General features: G+C 38.8%; 1 protein-coding gene across 1 annotated transcript in view; it reads right to left on the bottom strand.

Moving 5' to 3' along the window:
• The window catches only part of LOC109920177 (voltage-dependent L-type calcium channel subunit alpha-1C-like), a 656,132-nt gene that overhangs the window by 264,496 nt on the left and 369,280 nt on the right, over positions 1-22,356 (bottom strand). The window contains exons 15-17 of the mRNA XM_048607862.1: positions 17,104-17,224; positions 16,553-16,667; positions 7,922-8,042 (exon numbers count right to left, since the gene is read on the bottom strand). Coding sequence (XP_048463819.1) covers positions 7,922-8,042; positions 16,553-16,667; positions 17,104-17,224 — 357 coding nt within the window. The remainder of the gene's footprint in view (positions 1-7,921; positions 8,043-16,552; positions 16,668-17,103; positions 17,225-22,356) is intronic.

Below are 22,356 nucleotides of genomic sequence, written 5' to 3'. Positions count from 1 at the left end.
AGTCAATATCCATAAGGAGTTGAGAGGAGATATGCTAGGACACATTTATGCAAGCTGCCAAGAAACTAAGTCATATCTGAGAAAGACAAGAAATGGGATCTATTGGCCAAATATGAGCAATACAATTGAGGACTAGACCAGTCTGTGCTGTATTTGTAATGAGTACCAAGTTAAAAAGGCTAGATAGGTGCAGATGATACATGATATCTCAGACGGATGATGGTTGAAGTAGACTCTTCGCCTTTGCAGGAAATGATTATTTTGTCACTGGATGTTACTGTTCTGGCTACTAGCAGGCGGATTAACTAGTTTCAATGGCTATCACTGAGACTAATGAATGCCTAAAAGCACACTTCAGCTTTGGGTCACTCCCAGCATGGTGATGAGTGACAATGGCCCATACTTTATGAATGAAGAATTTAGCTGCTTAATAAATGACTGGGAAATTCAACACCATATATCATCTCCACATGACCCCCAGTGTGATGCCAGGTTTGGGTTCTGCAAGGGCCATTCAGTTCCTGACTTCATTAAAGCCTGCAAACAGGGACAAAAGCTGAATTCCAGAGATGATGTGAGAGAGACTGCCTTTGACATCAAGGCCACAGTTGACAGAGTCTGACAACAAGGAGTCCTAGCAAAACTGGAGACAATGGGAGGCAAGTGGAAAAACTTTCATCGGTCAGAGTCATATCAAGCATGAAGGAAAATGCTTGTAGATGTTGGAGGTCAGTCATCTCAGCTCCAAGGTAGTTCCTCAGTGTTGTCTCTAATCATCTTCAGCTGCTTCATCAAATTCCTCCAACATAAGGACAGAAGTAGGGCTGTTTGTTGATAAATGCACAATGTTCAGTACCATCTGCAACTCCTCACATAATGCAGCAATCTCTGTCCACGTGCAGCAAGACCTGTACAATATTTAGGCCTGGGCTGATCAGTGTCAAGCAACATTTGTGTGACACAAGTTCCATGCAATGACCATATCCAACGACAGAGAATCTAGCGATCATCCCTTGATGCTCAATGACATTACTACTGTTGAATTCTTCATTATCAACATCCTGGGTGCTTCCATTGAGGAGAAGCTGAACTGATCCAGCTATATAAATACTGTGGCTGCAAGAGCAGGTTAGAGACTAGAATTCCGCATCAAGTAGCTCACTTCCTGTCTCTCCAATGTCTGTCAATCATCCACAAGGGACAAGTTAGGAGTGTGATGGAATAGTTTTCTACTTTCCTGGATGACAGCAGTTCCAACAATTTTCAAGAAGCTCAACATCATGCAAGACAGAGAGCACTCTTGATTGGCAGCTGATCCACCACCATCAACATTCAGTCACTTCACCACTGATGCACCAGCGTGTACTATTTACAAGATGCACTGCAGTAATTCACTAAGCCTCCCTAGACAACACCTTCAAAACCCTTTCATCCAGAAGGACAAGGGCAGCAGATGGATGAAAAGCACCACCACCTGCTAGTTCCTGTCTAAGTGACTCACCATCCTTACTTGGAGATATATTGCAGTTGCTTCGGTGTCGCTGGATCAAAATACTGGAACTCCCTCCTTTCCATTATAAGTTTACCTATACCAAATGGGCTGCAATTCAAGCAAGTAGCTCACCACCACCTTCTCCAGGGCAATGAGGGATGGAATATAAATGTTGGCCCAGCCAGTGACATCCACATCCCATGAATGAATTAAAACAAAATGTTAAACGGAAAGGCTGAGGTGGCAGTGAAAATCAAAGGACAATAAGGAAATCAAGCAAACTTAGCGCAAATGTATGCTGAGGGTTTAGAAAAGGCGAATGTCAAAAGTAGGAACAAGGGTGTGTGACAATATCGAGGTGAAATGTCAGGAAGTTAAATTCCAAATTCCAAATTATTAGATTTGAATGTTAGAGAGCCAGTCAGGTTACAAATCTCCAACAATCTCAACAAAAGCCAGTCCAAGTGGCAACTTGGAACCCACATAGGACAGTTTTCATCATGCTTATAGACAGTGGAAGTGAATGACCAGATATACTATCGTAACTGCTGTCATATATGCAAAACTAGAAAAGGCGTCCCTGAGCTATGGGTTGCTGATCAAATGATTTGAAGTCATCAATTTGCCCATTAAACATCAGATCCAGGGATCCACAGAAACCCAACAATCGAAGCAGAAGAACAACGTATACCACAGAAGCAACTGACGTGGGAACAATTTTCCCCATGGACGCCACATCACTCAGATAAACAGTCGATAACAAACACACACACATGGACCATTGTGAGAACACCATGATTCAAAGACTGCATGGGAAATTTATAGGCACAGACTGTCAAGAATGACGAACAGTTGATAATGCATGAGAACTTCCATTTAATGTCAAGTAACCAGGTGTTTGAAGAATTTGTTGTAACGCTCAATTGAGTTATAAAGCTTTTAGGGCAGGCATTAAATAGTTTAAAAGTTCCTGGGCAAATATCCAGCTAAATCCTGTGAATCAGGCACAAATCTTGACCCTGAGCTTGAGGTTGGTGACATTTACACAATGTATAGATTGATTTAGATGAGGGAACTAAATGAAGTACCCCATTACAGATTACACAAAGCTTGGTGGGAAGATGAATTCTGAGGAGGATGCTTCAGTATGAACTGGACAAGTTGAGTGAATAGGCAAAAGCAGGGTAGATCAAGTATCACATGGATGAATGTGAGGTTATCCACTTTGGTAGCAAAAACAGAAAGTCAGATTATTTTCTGCATGGCAATAGATTGGGAAAGGAGGACGTGCATCCAAGGCCAGGGTTTTCTTTTACACCACTCACTGAAAGTAAGCATGCAGGTGCAACAGGCTGTGAAGAAGACAAATGACATTTTGGCTTTCATAGCAAGAGGATCTGTGTACAGGAACAGGATGTTTTGCTGCAATTGTACAGGGCCTAGGTGAGTCCACAATTGTGCCCAGTTTTAGTCTCCTTATCTGAGGAAGGATGCTGTAGCTATTGAAAGAGTGCAAAGAAGGCTTACCAGACTGAGTCCTGAGATAACAGGACTGTCACATGAAGTGAGACTAGATCGGTTAGCACTATATTCACTGGAGTTCAGAAGAATGTGGGGGTATCTCATAATAACCTATAAAACTCTAATAGGACTCAACAAGGTATATGCAAAAAGGATGTTCCCGATCACCGAGAAATCCAGAACCAGTGGGCACAATCTAAGAGTATGGGGTGGACCATTTAGGACTGAGATGTGCAGAAATTCCTTCACCCACAGAGTGGTGAGCCTGTGGAATTCTCTGCTATGGCAAGCAGTTGAGACCAAATCATTGGATGCTTGTATAGGATGGGCTGAAGGGCTAAACTTGTTGATGGTATTCGACAGCTGCATGACCTTGAACGAATCCTGTGAACATTCATGTACGTGCCGAAGCCAGCACAATCAATGTGTTTTTTTGTAGTTGTTTTTCTGTGCCTTGCTGTTCGCTACACTGTATAAGAGAGAGTTTCGTTCTGAGAATTGGATTTCACCTCAGACCAGGATTGCGAATGGTGCCAGGAACAACATCAGCCTCCAGACCAGCCATTAATTGAGGGGTCCCCGACGGGCAGAAGGCGAGGCTTGTTGTTTTTTTTCCCTTCTCTTTTTCATTCTTTCTATTTACTTAATAAATGTTCCTTTCTTTTTTCGGCTTTTATTATTACTTAATAAATGTTTATTTTTAAGCAAATTGCTGTTGTCGAGCCTTCTCTTAACTACATTTAACCAAATCCGAAAGGAACTGCTTGGATACACTCTGTGATCCAAGAAAATGCTTTCAAGAAGAAATCAGATATACTTCTTAGGTCTAAAGGGATCAAAGGGTATGTGCGAAAGTGGGATCAGCTATGATCATATTGATCAGAAGTGTTAACTCTTTATGGTCTGGTTTGAATGCACCTTTGTTTGTTGGTTGTTAAGTGTTGTCTTGTACAATTTGTGTCTTTGTTCCTTGGAGCTCAAAATATGGGGATACTTTGAAGTTTTACTTTTCATTTTGGGAACATATGGTGATATGAAATTGTGTTGTATGCCTGTATCAATATGGGAGATATATGGTTAATGCAATGCTTTTTTAGAAACTATCAGCTGTTGTGTAAAGCAAAAAAATCTGCGAGATGTTGATTCAAAAATTTGGTTTGTAAAGCTTGATAAAAATTTACCTTTTGGAATTGGCTCCATGCTGTATTTGGACGTGGGTAGATTTTAATCCTAGAAATTACTACATTTTGAATTTCATTTTCTGGCCAGAGTGAACTTCTAAATACTGTTTTGACACATGAGTGAATCTTTAATTCTGGATGATAAGACTGAGTCATTGATAAAATCAAAGCGATAGGGAAATTGCAATGTTGAAAATGCAACTCCCCTGTGGGCAAAGAGTTTAGGAAAGCAAATTTAACAAAGGGGTGGGCTTTTCTTTCCTTAAAAGCATATTCATTTATTTTCCTTGCAGAAGGAGAAGAGATGGATGACATAATTACATGCAGGAGTTTATGGACCAACCCCTTTTTGAATCTGTAGTAGATTAAATACTAATTAACCCATTCTTCTTGACGTGGAATGGATGGAACTTGTTTTTTTTAAAATTAGACATAATGAAGGCTGAACGCGTTTTCAGAATTTCAACGTCGCAACACAGTGACGAATGAGGCACCCTCTACCCATCAAGCCATTCATCAATAACACGTTTCAGTGTTGGGGAAGTACTGTGGATATATTAATTGTAGTGAGTGTCAAGAATCTTGAAACCACTGAGCCTGAGTACATTTAAGCATATCATGACAAAAACTATATTAAGACTCACATGCCCTAGTATTCTAAAACATTTAAATGGAACAGTTATCGGAAAATTTAAAGGGAATCTGGAAAATGATAAAATGCATGCATACAAAAATGGTTAGTGACTTTAAGTGAGTAAACAGAATATTGAATTTGGACATATTTACAAAGAAATATATCAATTATCTAGCATGAATTGTCAAGTAACTTAAAAAAAAGTGGGTCATCTTACAGAAAGAACAAACAAAGTGTGTTGTGCCTGAATGAAAGAGAAATGTTAGCCTTCTGTTTTAAAATGTTATAAGATTATGTTCCACGGACTACAAATCTCTACAGATCTCTGGAATTAGATATGGTGGGAATAGGTAAGTTGTAAAATTGAATGAAATTAAGTAATTAAGGGTGGACACTGGTGGTAGAAGAAAAAACACATTAGAATAATGGGTTGAGACGGCAATTGAGGTTAAAATGCATTTTAGTGTAAAGGAAGTTTAGGTGAGAGTACTAAACTGATAGTTTTCTCTTGGTGATGTTTGTGTCCTTATGTTTCTTTTTAAGAAAGATTGAATTGGTGATCAAGCCACTAGCCAAGGCATCAGGACCATATGTAGAGAAATACGTAAAACCTTATAGATCATTTGATAAGATCGTGTGAGAGTCGAGGATGTGTGACATGGTCTTGGGACACCGATGTAAAAGTGAATGTTACCTCGAGGTAACAAACATGAGACGGCGCAAAAACATGCACTGAAGAACGGGTCTCAGACATGTATACCCACTTGATAAAAGGATTAGTGTGGCTTGGAAGAGCACAAAAACATAGTTTAAGTGATAAGACACTGACACAAAATTCACATAGAAACTGACTTCAAAACAATGAAAGTCGTGAAAGGGATGTGAAAAGAATTACAATCAAAACAAAACTGTGATTGACTATTATGTCAAAATGTTACAGAAATAAAATAATATGGACTCTGGGAGGAGTAATAGTGGACTGAGTGAAAGGGCCCATCAGATGACATACAGATACCCCATCTTGAGTGTTTGTACAATGCATGTGTGTTAGGACAGTTAGTGTATGTGAAAGAAGCTGAGCTAAGACTCAGGTGGTATAAGAGTCTGTGGTAAAGGAACCCCAGAAAAAACAAAAAGCGCGAAGCATAAGTTGAAGGTAAAGCCTGATCAACGCTAAGCTGTCTTGTTTGATCCCATGTATATTGTAGCTCAAAGGGTGTACTTGCATATGGAGGTAGTTACCATTCAATGATACAATCATTCATAAAATTGACAAGGGAGGAAATATATTGAAGAAGTATCCTCAAGACGGATACAGATGAAGAAAGCTGGAGAAATTTTGAGCCCATGTATAATGTTATTTTACTGTTATTGGGTGAAGTGATCCATGGATTGGGAACTGAAGGATTAAAAAAACACAAATTAAGGAACCTGAATCTGGAATATCCTAAATTTTACAGCAAATTATGTAAATAGATTAACTAATAATAATAATATTATTATTAATAATATAGATGATATTCTGGTCCCCTCAGTCTGGTGGCACGACTTGCTGGTTCCATCAAAACCTTGACTGTACATCAGTGGTGGGATATAGATTTAAGGGTTGGCCCCCCAAGGCTACTGCGATCATTAAATTGATGATACACCCTATTGTTGCCTTGTTCATATTGCTTATGGTTATTTTCATTGTAGTTTTAATCTTCTAGTGTAGGTTACATAGTCTTACACGTTCTCGCACAGCTGTTGCTGATTTGTGTCTGAATCTGCAATTGTAACATGTGCTGTCAAATATCATCAGGGATGGATTGTATAGGATGGGCTGAAGGGTTAAACTTGTTGATGATATTCAACAGCTGCATGACCTTGAATGAGTCCTGTGAACATTCGTGAACATGCTGAAGCCTGCACAATCAACATGTTTTTCTGTGCCTCGCTGTTTGTTACACGGTGAAAGAGCATTGGACTTCATCTTGGACTGAGATCGTGAGTGGTGCCAGGAACAACCTCAGCCTCCAGACAGCCATTGATTGAGGGGTCCCCAAAGGGCAAAAGGGCATGAGGCTTATTGTTTTTCTTCTCTCTTTTACATTCTTTTTATTTACTTAATAAATGTTCCTTTCTGTTTTCCTCTTTTATTATTACATAATAAATGTTCATTTTTAAGCAAATTGCTGTTGTCAAGCCTTCTCTTAACTACATTTAACCAAATCTGAAGAGAACTGTTTGGATACACTTTGTGATCCAAGACAATGCTTTCAAGAAGAAATCAGATATAGTTCTTGGATCTAAAGGGATCAAAGGGTATGTGCAGAATGTGGGATTAGCTATGATCATATTGAATGGTGGAGCAGGCTTGAGAGGCTGAAAGCTTGCTCCTGATCCTATTTTCTATGTTTCTTCAGTTCTATTTGCAGTGTGTTCCAGGCATTAGGGCATTAGCTCATCAGCAGTTTAAATTTCTTGGGCAATTACCACATATATTTTGATGTCAGGACTTCAACAGGTGTTAATGCATACCTCCCAATTTATGTCCCATTTCCAACCATCCAGAAACTAGACAAATTTGTATTCTGTGTTCACAAGGCAGCAGTCTAGTCTATGCTATATCTTTATTGAAGTGCTTGTAAGATAGTAGGCTGCATTGTTTGTGCCTCATTGTAGCGGTCTCATGAATGTAACAGACCAGAAAGGTATTTGCATATGATTACATTTCAATCCAAACATCTTTTTTACACAGCAAACAAAAAAACTGACTTACTCAAATTACACACTGTACGAAAGGAAGCATTCTTTCTCCTTCCTCGGAGTTGCATACACTCACTAAACTTACCTTCAAGTGGCTGCACTGTCCATTTCTGCTTTATTTCTGCGCAATACTATCGGAGCAGGAAGCACTTCATTAGCAGCAACAATGCTGTTTGTTTCGCTGCTGACCAGAAAATCTAGGCCAATGTTTAAGTACTTAATTTGAATATCAACTCTGAATATTCTGAAAATAACATCACTCAAATTATAATTGATTCGATTTCAAAGTAATACTTGTAGAACATGCATTTTGTCTAAACGAAGAAGGAAAATATGTAAACAAACCTTTGTAGCAGGAGGCATGTCTCCATCTGCAGTGATTGTCTTCAGTTCAATTTTCTCTAATTTCTTCTCCTCATCTACTGGTTGCTTTTCATTATCAGTTGATTTTTCTGGGCTAGAGTTCCTAAAAACATATAGATTTTTAAAAACAGAAAACATGCAGAAAGGTTAACAAGGGGTGTAAACTTGACATGTACAATGCAAAACATATGTAAGTACTAGAGAGTAAACACAAATAGATGAAATAACTGGAGACTGGTTGATATAATCTGCAGTTTTGAGAATGTACATTTTACATGTTGAACATCACACTGGCATTGAAATTCACACGACACATGACTAATCTGTGACATAGGCACATTTTTTTTACTTGAATGACAGCATCCTGTTAGTGGTGAACACCACTCATGTTACTACTGCATTGTGGAAGCATAAACAGCTCGCTTCATCTATTCCACACAAATTTCAGATATCTTCAGGTAATCTCAGCTAGACTGGGCACTTGTAGGACCAAAAATAATAGACTTAGGCCTAGTCATGAACTTGCAATGATAGACAGCAAGAAATGATTTGATTAGGATAACCATTATCCCACAGGATGGATTTGATGTATCTATTGGCAAAACTCACAATATAGTATCTAACATTAGATGCAATTTTGTGATTAGACAGCATTCTCTAAATAATCTCCAGTGAGCAAATAATTTTGCTGATAACCAATTTAGGATCATCATTTTAGCCCACAGTGTGGCACAGTTGTGGTGTTGCAAGTCACATACATTCATACACCAAGGCCGTTTATTTGCAGACAGCACCTGTTTCAACTCAGTAAATTAGGTGAGAGCCATTCTTTGGTTCATTTCTCAGGGTATCCTTGACAATCAGGGTCGACCAGTCTGAGTTAAAATGTAAACAATGCTTGGCAACTAACTGTCAGTCATCACTATCTGGTGTCTTTTCCATGACAACACCGCTACCAATCACACACTACATGTCAACTAATCAGCACTGTCTTTACATACAGTTCAAATGTTATTTTTCTTTCTCTTTGCTATTTCTTACAAATTATCATGGTGTTAACAAGTTAAAAAGCTTTGACAAAATGTGATTTTCCAGCAATATTAAAATAATCGTTGCTTACAGGAGACATAAAGTTGAAGCTATTCGTCTTTTATTCATCAGGACTGGGACACAAGAAGTCAAACATAGAAAGGGAATAACAATTTATACAGAATAAGACAAGGGTGCTGATAAGTTGGACATGATTAGCGTGAAGATGGAGCAAGAACTGTTAAATGTCAATCTTATTCAAGTGATTAAACCCAATCAGGTACTTTGGCTCTGATTAGTCAGGCCATTGGCAGTCTCCATGACTCTTTCCTTTGTGAAAAAGGTCCTTTCTGTTCACTAATTCCTTTTGCCTGAAAAGAACAGGGTCATGTGTATGAACATGTGGAGCTTCTAGCACACACAAATGGCTCACACTGCAATTCAGTCTAATAATCATACAGTGGTTTCCAATGTAATTCTTTGTACAGTAAGGATTATTTAGTAAATATTGTCCAATAGCACAACCACATCTATTGTTGCACATGGTGTTTGAAAGTTTCCAAGCACAAGTTGGTGCAGCATGACTATTGTGGTGTTTAATACGGTCCACCGGTCATTTGAAAATATGGCTTATATATACATGGCATCACTGCAACTAATATACTACATTACTTAGTTTTTCGGTAGGCAAAGCACCTGTTTGGCTGGACAGCAGCGTCCTATTCATTTAGAATGTTACTTGTGCGTTTTCCACAAAGTAATAGCACAAGACAAATTGTTTCATCTATTGTTCAATCTTTTGAGACACTTTCCCTTTCCAGGGTAATTTGATGTGGTCTGGCCACCTTTCAGGGACCAAAGTGGTAGCTATATGCCTTTTCGAAAGTTTGTATAATATATACTGAGTGATGATTTGATCAAGGGAGCCATAATCAGATCAAGAAACAGGAGCTAATTCCGTTGCTCCATTTCATCATTATTTTTGAGCTCAGGCTGGAATTTATTAAACTGTGTAAAAACTTCTTTGCAGCTGCTGATTCAAATGTTGCAAATTTGTCATCTATGTCTAGGAAGAACAAGAAGTAGGAGGTAATGGTCATTCAATTTAACACACTTTTCTCATGATAAGTGATTAAATTGTGAGCAAGAGCTGGCCTTACAGGAGATCCTACAGCAACCTCATCAATTTGGGCATATATGGCACCACTGAAACTGAATTCAACTGCACAACTTCCAAAGTTCTTGAGGTTGATGAAAACAGATTCAGAGACTAGTGTCACACTTAGATTGTGATGATACGATGACTTAGTGCAAATGTCAATGGCTTCCTTCAGTGGTATGTTGAAAAATAGGCAATGTTGAAGGAGCACATGGACTCAGTATTGATCTCGATATACAGGTTTGTACGGTCTTTGCAAAATTTACAGAGTCCTCACAGATGTTTGTCTTAGTGTGCGTCTCAGGGAACAGCCCGTAGAACACAGAGTCCTGTGCCAGGGGACTGAACCTTGACAAGTACCACCACATCTCTCTCCAGACATTCTTTGCAATGGCACAATCCAGAAGGAGATATGTGACAGTCTTGTCCCCACTGAAGCCGCTTTGAGAGCAGCATGCAGTGGCAGAGAGTCCAGGCATACATGAAGGATCCGGTGGGTAGTGGCATTCTCTTCACCAGCCAAGCTACGTCTTAATGCTTGTTGGAAAGTTCTCATGATGAGACATTCTGCCAAATGACTTTGACAGTGTTCAGGGAACCACCTGACAGGATCGACTTGTTTGTCTTCCAATATGAAGAGTTGACCTTGACCAAGTGTTGCAGCCTACCACATTCGAGGTCCAGGATTATGTGTTGAGGGGCGCACTAAAGTTCAGGGCAGCAGCCACCAAGGCACAGTGGGGAAAGACCTCAGCCTAAGGTATTTCTGCCAAAGTATAACAATAGTCTGATAAGATTCAAGACCTCCTCACTGCCTTAAAAAAATGTAAATCGTTTCCTTGCATGAGTAAACTATTTTTTGGCAACTACCTGGAGGCTATGAGAAATGTCAAATTCCAATGTATCTTTTTCTCTCTGCAAAGTCTGTACAGAACTGTTTTTGGACCTTTTGTAAGTACTTAGATAATTTGTTCATGAAAATATTTTTGGAATAAAGAAAAGACTTTTCTTATTCTAAGCTTTGTTAAACTTGAATCAAAAGATAAAAGGGTATCATCATCCAAGATTTTACCAATATATTTCAGATCTGAGCTTTAGGATGAGGGAAATACAATTCTGTTGCCTCTAAATCTAGATTTTCTCCACTCTTTGACCAATATAATCTTTCCTATTTAATGCCTGGCTGAAACTAATTGGTCATCATTTGATTTCAAAAAATCTTAAATACCACCAAAAACAAGAGGTTTCTCATACTCTATTCAAAGTCTTGAGAGAAACTTGTCACAAATAAGATGAAATATTAAAGAAACAGACAATAAAAGACAACCAAAACATATGGCACTGAACACCCCACAAAGATATCCCTAACCTTTTTTATTTTTGTTTGGACAATGAGCATAACTTCAGTTTAAGTTCAATGGGCCGGGTGATTATATGATAATGATTCACGTAGAACGTGCGTACAAATACTGCACATGATATTGGACCATTCATTTTTTTAGCTTGAAAAACGGGTTAGCTGTGCAATTGAATTCAATAAATCTAGTGATTTGTGGGATGGCAACAGGAAAATCACTGACAAAAACGGTTACATTATTTTGTTGAAAGAATCTGACCAGTATATTAGAATCTTTCTGGGAAAGGAACCTACTACTGGCTACCCAGTCTTAGCAAGCTTTATTCCAGTCTCAAACTGCATGGTTGATAATTATGACCCCTACAGTAAAGTGAGAAGCACTGTCAAAAAAGTGAAATTACTACAGAGTTTGGTGATTAAGGGAGTTTTTGTTTTGAAATATTAGTCTTTCTATAGAACCTAGTGTTATTTGCTTGCAATTAGCATTTGACTTGCTTTTACTTTCCAAAAAAAGACTTTTTTTCGTTTTAGGCTTCTTCTGTGCTGGACAAATCAAGCTCTTTGCTGGATAGAAGGTAAGATCAGGTGATTAACTAACTGGTCTAATCTGTCAGACAGTAGATTCATCTGAATGTCAATAGTATAAATAAGATGCATTAAGTCCTGTTGACAAAGTGTGCAGTGAAACAGAATGAGGGTCTAGGCCCAAAATGTCAGCTTTCCTGTCCCTATGATGCTGCTTGGCCTGCTGTGTTCATCCAGCTCTTGTTATCTGAAATTACTTTAAATTTAGTGAGTAAGGGAGTTCAGAGAGGCAGGGAGGAAGATGCTGTCTTCTTTTTCTTTTCCTATCTTTGTTTTACCTCCAGGAGACTAGGAGCTGAAAATTTGCATGAGAGGGCAGATGCTGAACAAAGAGCATAGTGACACGAGAGGAGAACTGTCAGTTCAATGATAGGTGAGAAAGTTCTGTTAGGGAGCATTTTTAAATTGCTGAAAATAATAAACATATTATTTTTAAAAGAAGTAGCTATTTAGGACAGAGTAAAAAACACAATCTGTTTAGTGAGAATTTGGTAAGTTGTTAATGTCTAATCTAATTCTAAGGTTTAAAATAGTAAAAGACTTGTGGCAGGCTTAATGAAATATATACAAAACAAGAAACAAATTATTGCATAAATTATTAAAAGAATAGATTTAAAATACATATTAGGATGGCAAAACAGGTAATGTATCATGATTGCAGCATGGCGGGGTGGGGGATCATGAATGCCAGTGCGATCATGTCTGCAGTAATATTTTTACAGCTCAAACAGAATCAACTTATGAGTCTATGAGTTGTACACCGAACCACAGACACTGTAGTACACTGTACATTGTACACTGTGACATATGAGGGACGGGGAAAATTACGTAATTATTTTCTAACGGGAGATGGTCATACATTTTAGGATAGGGTCCTCTGACTTGTTTGGTGATTAGTGAAAGGAAGGCGTGACTGTGATTGAGGCAGGCTAGAGAACCCAGAGGGCAGGAGTGCATGAGAATCAGATGCAGGCTCAGAAATTATACAACAAATTTGACTTCTTCCCACTGAGGCTACAGGATGGATAAAGTAATTGATCATTGGACTGTGGTACAGGACACCATTCAAATAGGAAAGGAGGAAGGAATGTAGTGGTAGTAGGAGTTAGTATAATAAGAGGGATAGATATTGTTCTGCTCATCAAAGAGCACAAGTCCTGAAGGCTATGTTGCCTACCCAATGCCTGGGTTTGAGCCATCTGTGCATTGCTGGAAAGGAACTTGGAGTAAGGGAAGGATCCAGTTGTTGCCATTCATGTAAGTACCACTGCCTAGGCAGGGCAAGGAAAACGGTTCTGCATAGATGGTTTCATAAGACAGGCACAAAATAGACGTAGCATTCATAACATCAACATAATTAAGCATGATCTGATAACCGTTACAGTGACATGGCTGCATGATGACAAGGCTTGGGTCCTGAACATTGAGAGGAATATGACATTCAACAGGAATAAGAATCTTGTTAAAGGTGGATGGATGCAGTGTTAGTCAAGGATGGTGTTGGTATTATAGTGAGAGATGATCTTAGGTCAGGAAATCAGGATGTAGAATCAGTTTGTGTGGAGATTAGGAATAGCAAGGGAAAGAAGTCACCAGCAGGCATGAACTGCAGGTTTCCTAATATTAACCTCAATGTGGGACAAATGTACAAAAATTAATATTAGTTGCTTGTGGTAAAGGACTGCAATGATTTATGGATGATTTTAATGGCATATAAACTGGAAAAATCAAATTGGCTTACTGGCTTAAGAGTTCATAGAATGCGTTCATAATGGTTTCTAAGAGCAACACATTCTGGAACTAGAGACAGTAATGAAGACATGGTACTGTGTAATGTGACAAGATTAACTCAGAGCAAAGATTATGATATGATTGAATTTTACATTCATTTTGGAAGGGTGGGAGCAGGAGTATGCCAGTTAATCAAATATTCTAGATAATCAAGAGGTACACATAACTGCAGTAAACCTTAAACAAGCAAGGCTTTGAGACATCAACATCCCTCGAAAAAGCTATGGAAAAACATCAACAAACCTCCTAAAATCAATGTTAAAAACACACAGTAAATAATAGAACGTAGGGGATATACATTTCATTGTTACACCTTATTTACAGCATAATTATTTGGACATTGTGGTAGATTGCAGCATTTAAGGTGTATAATTTTTGCCGGTTTATCAAGAGTGCCAGCTGATTGTTCTGATTAAAACAAAGGTTGCTGTATTTTAAAATTAAGTAAAGACCACTATGTTGAGCTACCTATCGTGAACTATGATATGTGCCTAAGGGATGGATGAGTAGAGAAGCAGCCACAGATTTTTAAGGGGATATTTCAGAATATTTAGAATAAGAACATTCCTACAGTTAAGAAAAACTCTAAGATGAGTGACACGTGACTGGACAGAAAGGCAGAGAAAAATTAAAAGATTAATCAGGAGAGATAAATTAGAAAAGGACGAAACTGGGTAGAAATGGAAAAACAAATAATAAGAGTTTCTAAAGAATTTTAGAAGAAAGAGAAAGTGTAAGACCTACAGAGAGTGAGAATGGAAGTTAAAAGGAGAAAATAAGAAATGATGGATGAAATGAATAAATATTTTACACCAGTCTTCATTATAAAGGGAACCAAAAAACATTCTTTTAATAGCTGTAAATCTAGAGATAGAAGGAAAAGAGGAACTTAGTGAATCATTATGGATGCAGCACTGAACAAAATAAAAAAGTTACAGGCTGACAAGTTCAGACTTCATGTAAGAGTCTTAAAAGAGATGTCTAATCAGGTAGTCGATATGTTGATATTAATTTCTCAAAATTTGCAATATTCTGGAAACATTTCATCACAATGAAAGTAGGAAATATAACTCCTCTACACAAGAGAAGGCGGCAGAAAACAGTAAACCATAGGCTTAAGCATAATCATAAACTTAATGTCTGCCATTGAAAAGGTGTTAGAATTGGTCATTAAGGAAGTTCTAGCTGAGCACTGAGAAAAACTCAAATGAATTGTGAGGAGTTCAGTATGGTTTTATAAAAAGGGAATCACATTTAACTGGTTTATTAGAGTTCTTTGATAGAGTAATGTGCTCTGTGGAGACAGATTGTTTTCACTGCATCATGTCACCAAGCCCTCTATCTCCCTTCTGTATTTTGACTCGTTGTTGTTAGATATCCATCCCTCTATGGTGGTGTCCTCAGCGAACTTGCAGATGGCTTTCATTTGGAATTTGGCAACACAGTCATAGGTGTATAGGGAGTACAGTAGGGGGCTGAGGATGCATCCTTGGGGGGCTCCAGTGTTGAGTGTTATTGTGGAGGAGATGCAGTTACCTATCCTCACTGATTGCAGCCTATGGGTCAGAAAGCTGAGGATCCAATTGCAGACGGCGGAGCTGAGACCAATGTCATGTAGTTTTGAGACCAGTCTGGAGGGGATAATGGTATTGAAGGTGGATCTGTAGTCAACAAGCAGGAGTCTGATGTAGGTGTCTTTATTGTCCAGTTGTTTCAGGGATGAGTGCAGGGGTGGGGATATGGCATCCTTTGTGGATCTGTTATGTCAGTAGGCAAACTGTAGGGGATCGAGAAAGGTTGGGACACTGGCATTGATATGGGCCATGACCAGCCTCTCGAAGCACTTCATAATTATTGAAGTCAGAGGTATTGGGTGGTTGTCATAAAGACACACTGCATGTGTTTTCTTGGTTACGGGGACGATGGTGGTCTTCTTGAAGAAGGTGGGGACTTCGTAGTAGGGAGAGGTTGAAGATGTTGGTGAATACCTCAGCCAGTTGGTCTGCACAGGATTTGAGTGTTCAGCTGAGGACAACATCCAGGCCCGTTGCTTTCCGTGGATTGACTCCCAGGAAGACTGATCTGACTTCTGAAGTGGTGACAGAGGGAACAGGTAGGTCTGGGGCTGTTGGGGCTGGCATTGCCACGCCAGTGGTATTCTGCTCAAACCGAGCATAGAAAGCATTGAGCATGTCAGGGAGGGATGTGTCATTGTTTGCTATCTTACACTGTTTCATTTTGTATCCCGTAATGTCATTTAGGCCTTGCCATAGGGATTCTGTTTGGTAGGTCTGGGCCTCTAACTTGGTCCTTTAACTTGATTGAAGTGTGTTAAAAAAGTAATTAAAATATTCATTGTGTCTGGCAGAGAGAGATAAAAAGACAAAAGGAGCTGATCTCTCCTCCTCACTTCGTCTTAACAAGGTATGTAAGCTGCAGAAACTACCAAAACCAGAAGTCATTTCTCCGAACAGTATTGGTAAGGTGACTGGCATGTTGGGATCCTCTGAGCAGTGGCTGCATGGAACGTAACTTGACAGCCTACTTTACTAACATTGTGAACAAAACACTGAGGGCCTTAGATTCAGTTGCAATTAAAGATTAAGCAATTAAAAGATGTTAGATTTTAAAAATGGTTTAAAAGAGACGCTACAAAATCATATATGGTCTGAAATAATTCTGAGATCATTACCTTGCTAGCTTTCTGCGCTCTTTTTCTTCTTCCTCCTCCTTCTGGGCAGAAGTCAAACTTTCAGCATCAGCCAGGTTGTCAACAGCGATGGCCAAGAATACATTTAATAGTATATCTGTTTGCAGGCTGAGTCAAGGCAAGTGCAGTATTTAACAAGACAAATTACCTATGACCATATGATTTGAATTGAAAAAAGGAATAATTTCATATGTTATTTCATTATATAACATTAAAGTAACTTGTAATATGTTGAAAATATAGATAATTTTGTGATATTAACATAAAATATTATCAATAATTTGATCAGTTTTTCAATCCAAACCCCTCCAAATGATTCTGCGGAAACAAAGTGCCTTGCAACGCACAGTTTTGTAATTAAAGATAATAATCTCAAAATCCTGGCAGTTTTGGAATCCCAGTTGCCACTGACCTTACCGGTATCTTCAGTGCTTAGTCTAACAAAGCTGGTAAGCTTATGCAATTCTACCAGCTGCCTTCTTTAAATTCTATCACTATCTGACTCCGAAGTGTTCTTCACAGCAAAAAGATACAGTTCCCACAGATGAAGAGGATGATGAAGTAAATACAAACCAGCATTCCTGGGAATGATGGGCCTCCATATGCCCTTATGCCATCATACATCACTGAATTCCAGTCTTCACCTGTAAGAATCTAGAGAAAACAGAAAAGTGAAAACTCTATTACAAATACATAAAACGTCAAGCTGGGGCCATTAATATGTGCCAGAGATGGGACAAAGTTGAAATAATTAATGTATTTTTATCTCACACATCTCGCGACATTAGTGATGTTTCATTAAATTACCATCCCCAGTCATCAACAAAACTTTAGATGAATGCCAATATTATGAAACAATTTATAGACAAATCCAAATTGGGCGAATGTAGGTATACATGAACAGGAGCAGATTTTCAGTCCTTTGAACCTGCTCCATCATTCTATTAAACAAGCTCCTATTCTTCTAAATCATAACTCATCTACAGCTTAACTTAATTTAGATAATTCCCGATACACATTTACTCAATAAAGATTTATCAATCTCGGTCTTGAAAAATTCCAATTAACCCAGGATGTATAATCCACTGGGGAGAATTCATAAATTTCAAATACAGTTTGTGTCAAAAGTGCTTCTTTGTCCTTCACTTCTAAATGGATAAGCTCTTGTTACGGACCAGACTAAATCCTTCAAAATATATTAAGGAGATAGCCTAGGCCTTAACATTTTATCTTATTCAAAGGCAAGTGTAAGATGTGATTCGTTTGGTCCTCAAGTAATCAAAACACAATTTATTCTTACAATGCAGTTAAAATACATACAACAAAAGAATTGGCATAACTTCAACTCTACTGAATTACCCAATAAAATATTATATAATTGAACTACTAATCATCAACTGTTCCATACAAAGCATTCCATAAAGACACCCTTGGCAAAGGCAAATTCAGCAAAATGGATTTTCCTCATGTGCTGTTTCCAGTCCAGGAGTAAGGAACACTGAAAGAAACAATCTAGCAGTACAGAAAGAACTCAAGCTTTTTGCTGCAGCAGACAGAGACTGTAACTATCAGCTTCAACTCCCAAAACCCCAAATGAAAGCATGACTAAATCCCTGGGTCTGTGTGATCCTGACTCCACCCACTCATGCTTCTTATATCTAATTTTACAAAAACACTCAAGGAGCTCAAAGCTGGTTACTTGTCGCTTCTGAAGCAGACATGTTGGTACCATGGTGTCAACATCCCTCTTCAAGAGGTACAGCCCAGAAGAAATCTCTCTTAAAGGCCCAGTACCATCACATCCTCTTCTTTTATGGGTTCCCAGCAGAATAAAATATCTTTTTCCGTCACACCTATCAACAGCTTTATCATTGGAAAGGGATTGATAAGGTCATGCTTTAACATTCTAAACTCAATGGTCATAAACCAAGACAATGACATCTGTCCTCATAACTTAACCATTTAAGTTCTAGTATCGTCCTCGAGAACCTGCTCAGAGTACTGGACAAGCAAATATACATTCCCTGAGATGCAAGAACCTAAAACTGGAACTGTCTACCAAAAGATCTGTATAATTGAAACATCACATCTTCACTTTTGTAGTTTAATCATCTTGAAATAAAGCCAATATTTCCTTTGCCCTTTTGATTGTTTGTTTTCCCACATGCAATAGCCATTTTAGCAATTTTTAGAAACTTAAAACTCTTTATACCTCCATATTTTATGGTCTCCAACAATAAGAGAATATGTTATCTGTATTTGTTATATTCAAAATGGATAACCTCAACCTTTCTCACATTGGATTTCATCTTTCATGATTTTTACCATTCACTATATAGAAACCTTTGGACTTAATCCCTGCCGGAAAGAAGCAATAACTTTCAGGTTAGGAACCTAATTAATTTGCATGAAATCCCATGTATTTAACTCAGTCACAGAATTAGAATCTAGCCTCTGGAATTAAGGATAGGTACAATGATGTGTCCATTCTGTCAGAAGAAGGACTTCTAATTATGGAGCCCAGAGCATCAGTTACAAGAACTCACCAGCACTTGAATTTTTCAGGCTGCAGTAACGGTAGGATTCAAGACCTTCAATGGGTCTTTCATTCTTACTTTGAATATCTGCTATGAGATCAATGGGGCTACAGTGAAGTGAAGTATAAAGGACAGAAGGAAGAAGACCTCTCCAAAAATCAAACATGGATAGAAGTGTTTAAGGAAGACAGAAGCGACAGTGTCACCTTTCTAACTTGGAGACTGGGCATTATAAGGATTGAGGACTGTTGGTAAAGGTTGGGAAAGACAAGTGACCCAATACTTTCAGGTGTCAAACTCCACACTCTCAACTGCCCAGCATTCTCTTGCATAGAGCTTCTCAGGTTAACACACCTTGCAACTTCACTCATTCCTTTTTCTGAAAGCATCTCATATCCTCAACTGAACAGACATCAGTCATATCCACCCTTAGCCTATTGCCCTCTTGCATCCATTCATTACAGCAATTCTTCACAATATGCTTTCCTTCTATCCATATAAGTAATTAACAGTGATCATGTCTTTCTGTTTTTTCTCATTGTAGAACTCAGTGAGAGACAGTGACCCAGTGCAGAAATGTCAGCTATTGGCAACACATACCCACTCCTTCCATTTTTCTTGCTCCAGACAACAGATATCAGCAGCAACATTTATGCTAACCTGACTCTTTTCAACTACAGATGTTCAGACCTGTTGAGACATGATTCTTTGCAAATAGAACCTGACCTTGCCTCTTTCCAGCTGGATCTTAGTGCTCATCTCATCAGTCCTGTTTAATCCTTTTTAATCACCTGCTGCACCTGCAATCCCACCTTCAGCGATTCATGCACAAGGACACCCAAGTCCCTCTGCACAGTAGCGTGCTGCAATTTTTTACCATTTAAAACATAGTCCACTTTGCTGTTATTCCTACCAAAATGGATCACTTCACACTTATCAACATTGTACTCCATCTGCCAGACCTTTGCCCACTCACTCAGACTATCTATATCTCTCTGCAGACTTTCAGTGTCTTCTGCACACTTTGCTCTACCAGTCATCTTAGTGTCATCTGCAAATTTTGACACACCACACTTAGTCCCCAACTCCAAATCATCTATGTAAATTATAAACAATTGCGGTCCCAACACTGATCCCTGAAGCACACCACTAGCCACTGACTGCCAACCAGAAAAACACCTATTTACCCCTACTCTTTGCTTTCTACTGGTCAACCAATCCTCTATCCATGCCAATACATTATCTGTAATACCGTGCAACTTTATCTTATGTAGCAGCGTTTGGTGTGGCACCTTGTCAAATGTCTTCTGGAAATCCAGATACACCAAATCCACAGGTTACCCATTGTCCCCCATGCAAGTAATGTCCTCAAAGAATTCTGCCAAATTAGTTAAACCTACCCTTCATGAACCCATGCTGGGTGTTCCCAATGGGACAATTCATAACCAGATGTCTTGCTAGTTCTTCCTTAATGATAGATTCAAGCATTTTCCCCACTACCGAAGTTAAGCTAACTGGCCTATAGTTATCTGCTTTTTGTCTACTTCCTTTTTTAAACAGTGGCATCACATTGGCTGTTATCCAATCTGCAGGAACCACCCCAGAGTCCAGTGAATTTTGGTAAATAATTACTAGTGCATTTGCTATTTCCCCCATCACCTCTTTTAGTACCCTGGGATGCATTTCATCAGGGCCAGGAGACTTGTCTACCTTTAGCCTCATTAGCATGCCCAGCACTGCCTCCTTAGTGATAATGATAGTTTCTAGGTCCTCACCTGCTATAACCTTCTTGCCATTAGTTTTCGGCATGTTATTTGTGTCTTCCACTGTGAAGACCGACACGAAATAACTGTTTAATGTCTCAGCTATTTCCTCATTCCCAGTTATTAAATTGGCCTTCTCATCCTCTAAAGGACCAATGTTTACCTTCGCCACTCTTTTATGATTTACATATTTATAGAAACTTTTGCTGCCTGTTTTTATATTCTGAGCTAGTTTACTCCCATAATCTATCTTACTTTTCTTTATAACTTTTTTTGTAGCTTTCTGTTGGCCTTTAAAGATTTCCCAGTCTACTAGTTTCCCACTACTCTTTGCTTTTTTGTATGTGTTTTTTTTCAATCTGATACTTTCCTTTATTTCCTTAGACATCCATGGCTGGCTCTCTCTTTTCCTACAGTTCTTCCTTATCACTGGAATATACTTCTGCTGAGTACTGTGAAAAATTGTTTTGAAAGTCCTCCACTGTTCATCAATTGACCCACCATAAAGTTTTTGCTCCCATTCTACCTCAGCTAACTCCTTTGTTTAAGCACAGGACATAGGTACCGGATTTAACCTTCTCACGCTCCATCTGTATTTTAAATTCGACCATACTGTGATCGCTCCTTCCGAGAGGATCCCTAACTGTTGAGATCATTAATTATTCCTGTCTCATTACACAGGACTAGATCTAGGATAGCTTGTTCCCTCGTAGATTCCATTACATATTGTTCAAGGAAATTATCGCGGATGCATTCTATGAACCCCTCCTCAAGGCTGCCATGACCGACCTGGTTTGACCAATCGATATGTAGATTAAAATCCCCCATGATAATTGCTGTACCATTATTACATGGATTAGCTATTTCTATGTTTATTGCCTGCCCCACCACAATGCCATTATTTGGTGGCCTACAGACCACACCTATCAGTGACTTCTTCTCCCTGCTATTCCTAATTTCCACCCAAATGGATCCAACGTTTTGTTCAGTAGAACCTGTATCATCTCTCACTACCGCCCTGATATCATCCTTAAAAACCAGAGCAACACCACCTCCCTTATCTTCCTGTCTGTCCTTCCGAACAGTTTGATACCCCTGGATACTTAACTCCCAATCATGACCGTTCTGTAACCATGTCTCTGTAATGGCCACTAAATCGTACCCATATGCCATGATTTGCACCGTCAACTCATCTACCTTGTTTCGAATACTCCGAGCATTCAGATAAAGTGCCCTTATGCCAGTTTTTGCACCTTCTTTTTGGGTCCTATTACCTCCATTACTAACAGCTCTTGAGTTCTCCTTCCCTTTAACTTTTTTCCTAATTTTCAATGGAGTTGAAGCTTCCTTGTCACCTGCTAACCTGTTGCTTTGCCTTACATTAATTGTTTTTCTCCCTCTATGCTCACTTCTCCCTTCCCCCTACTTACTAGTTTAAAGTCCTATTAACCACCCTACTTACCCTTTTTGCCAGAACACTGGACCC

Source organism: Rhincodon typus, chromosome 18 (assembly GCF_021869965.1).
Source record: "Rhincodon typus isolate 14 chromosome 18, sRhiTyp1.1, whole genome shotgun sequence".
Taxonomy (NCBI): Eukaryota; Metazoa; Chordata; class Chondrichthyes; order Orectolobiformes; family Rhincodontidae; genus Rhincodon; species Rhincodon typus.
Note: the sequence above shows the minus strand (reverse complement) of the source record. Positions and strands in the feature narration are given on the sequence as shown.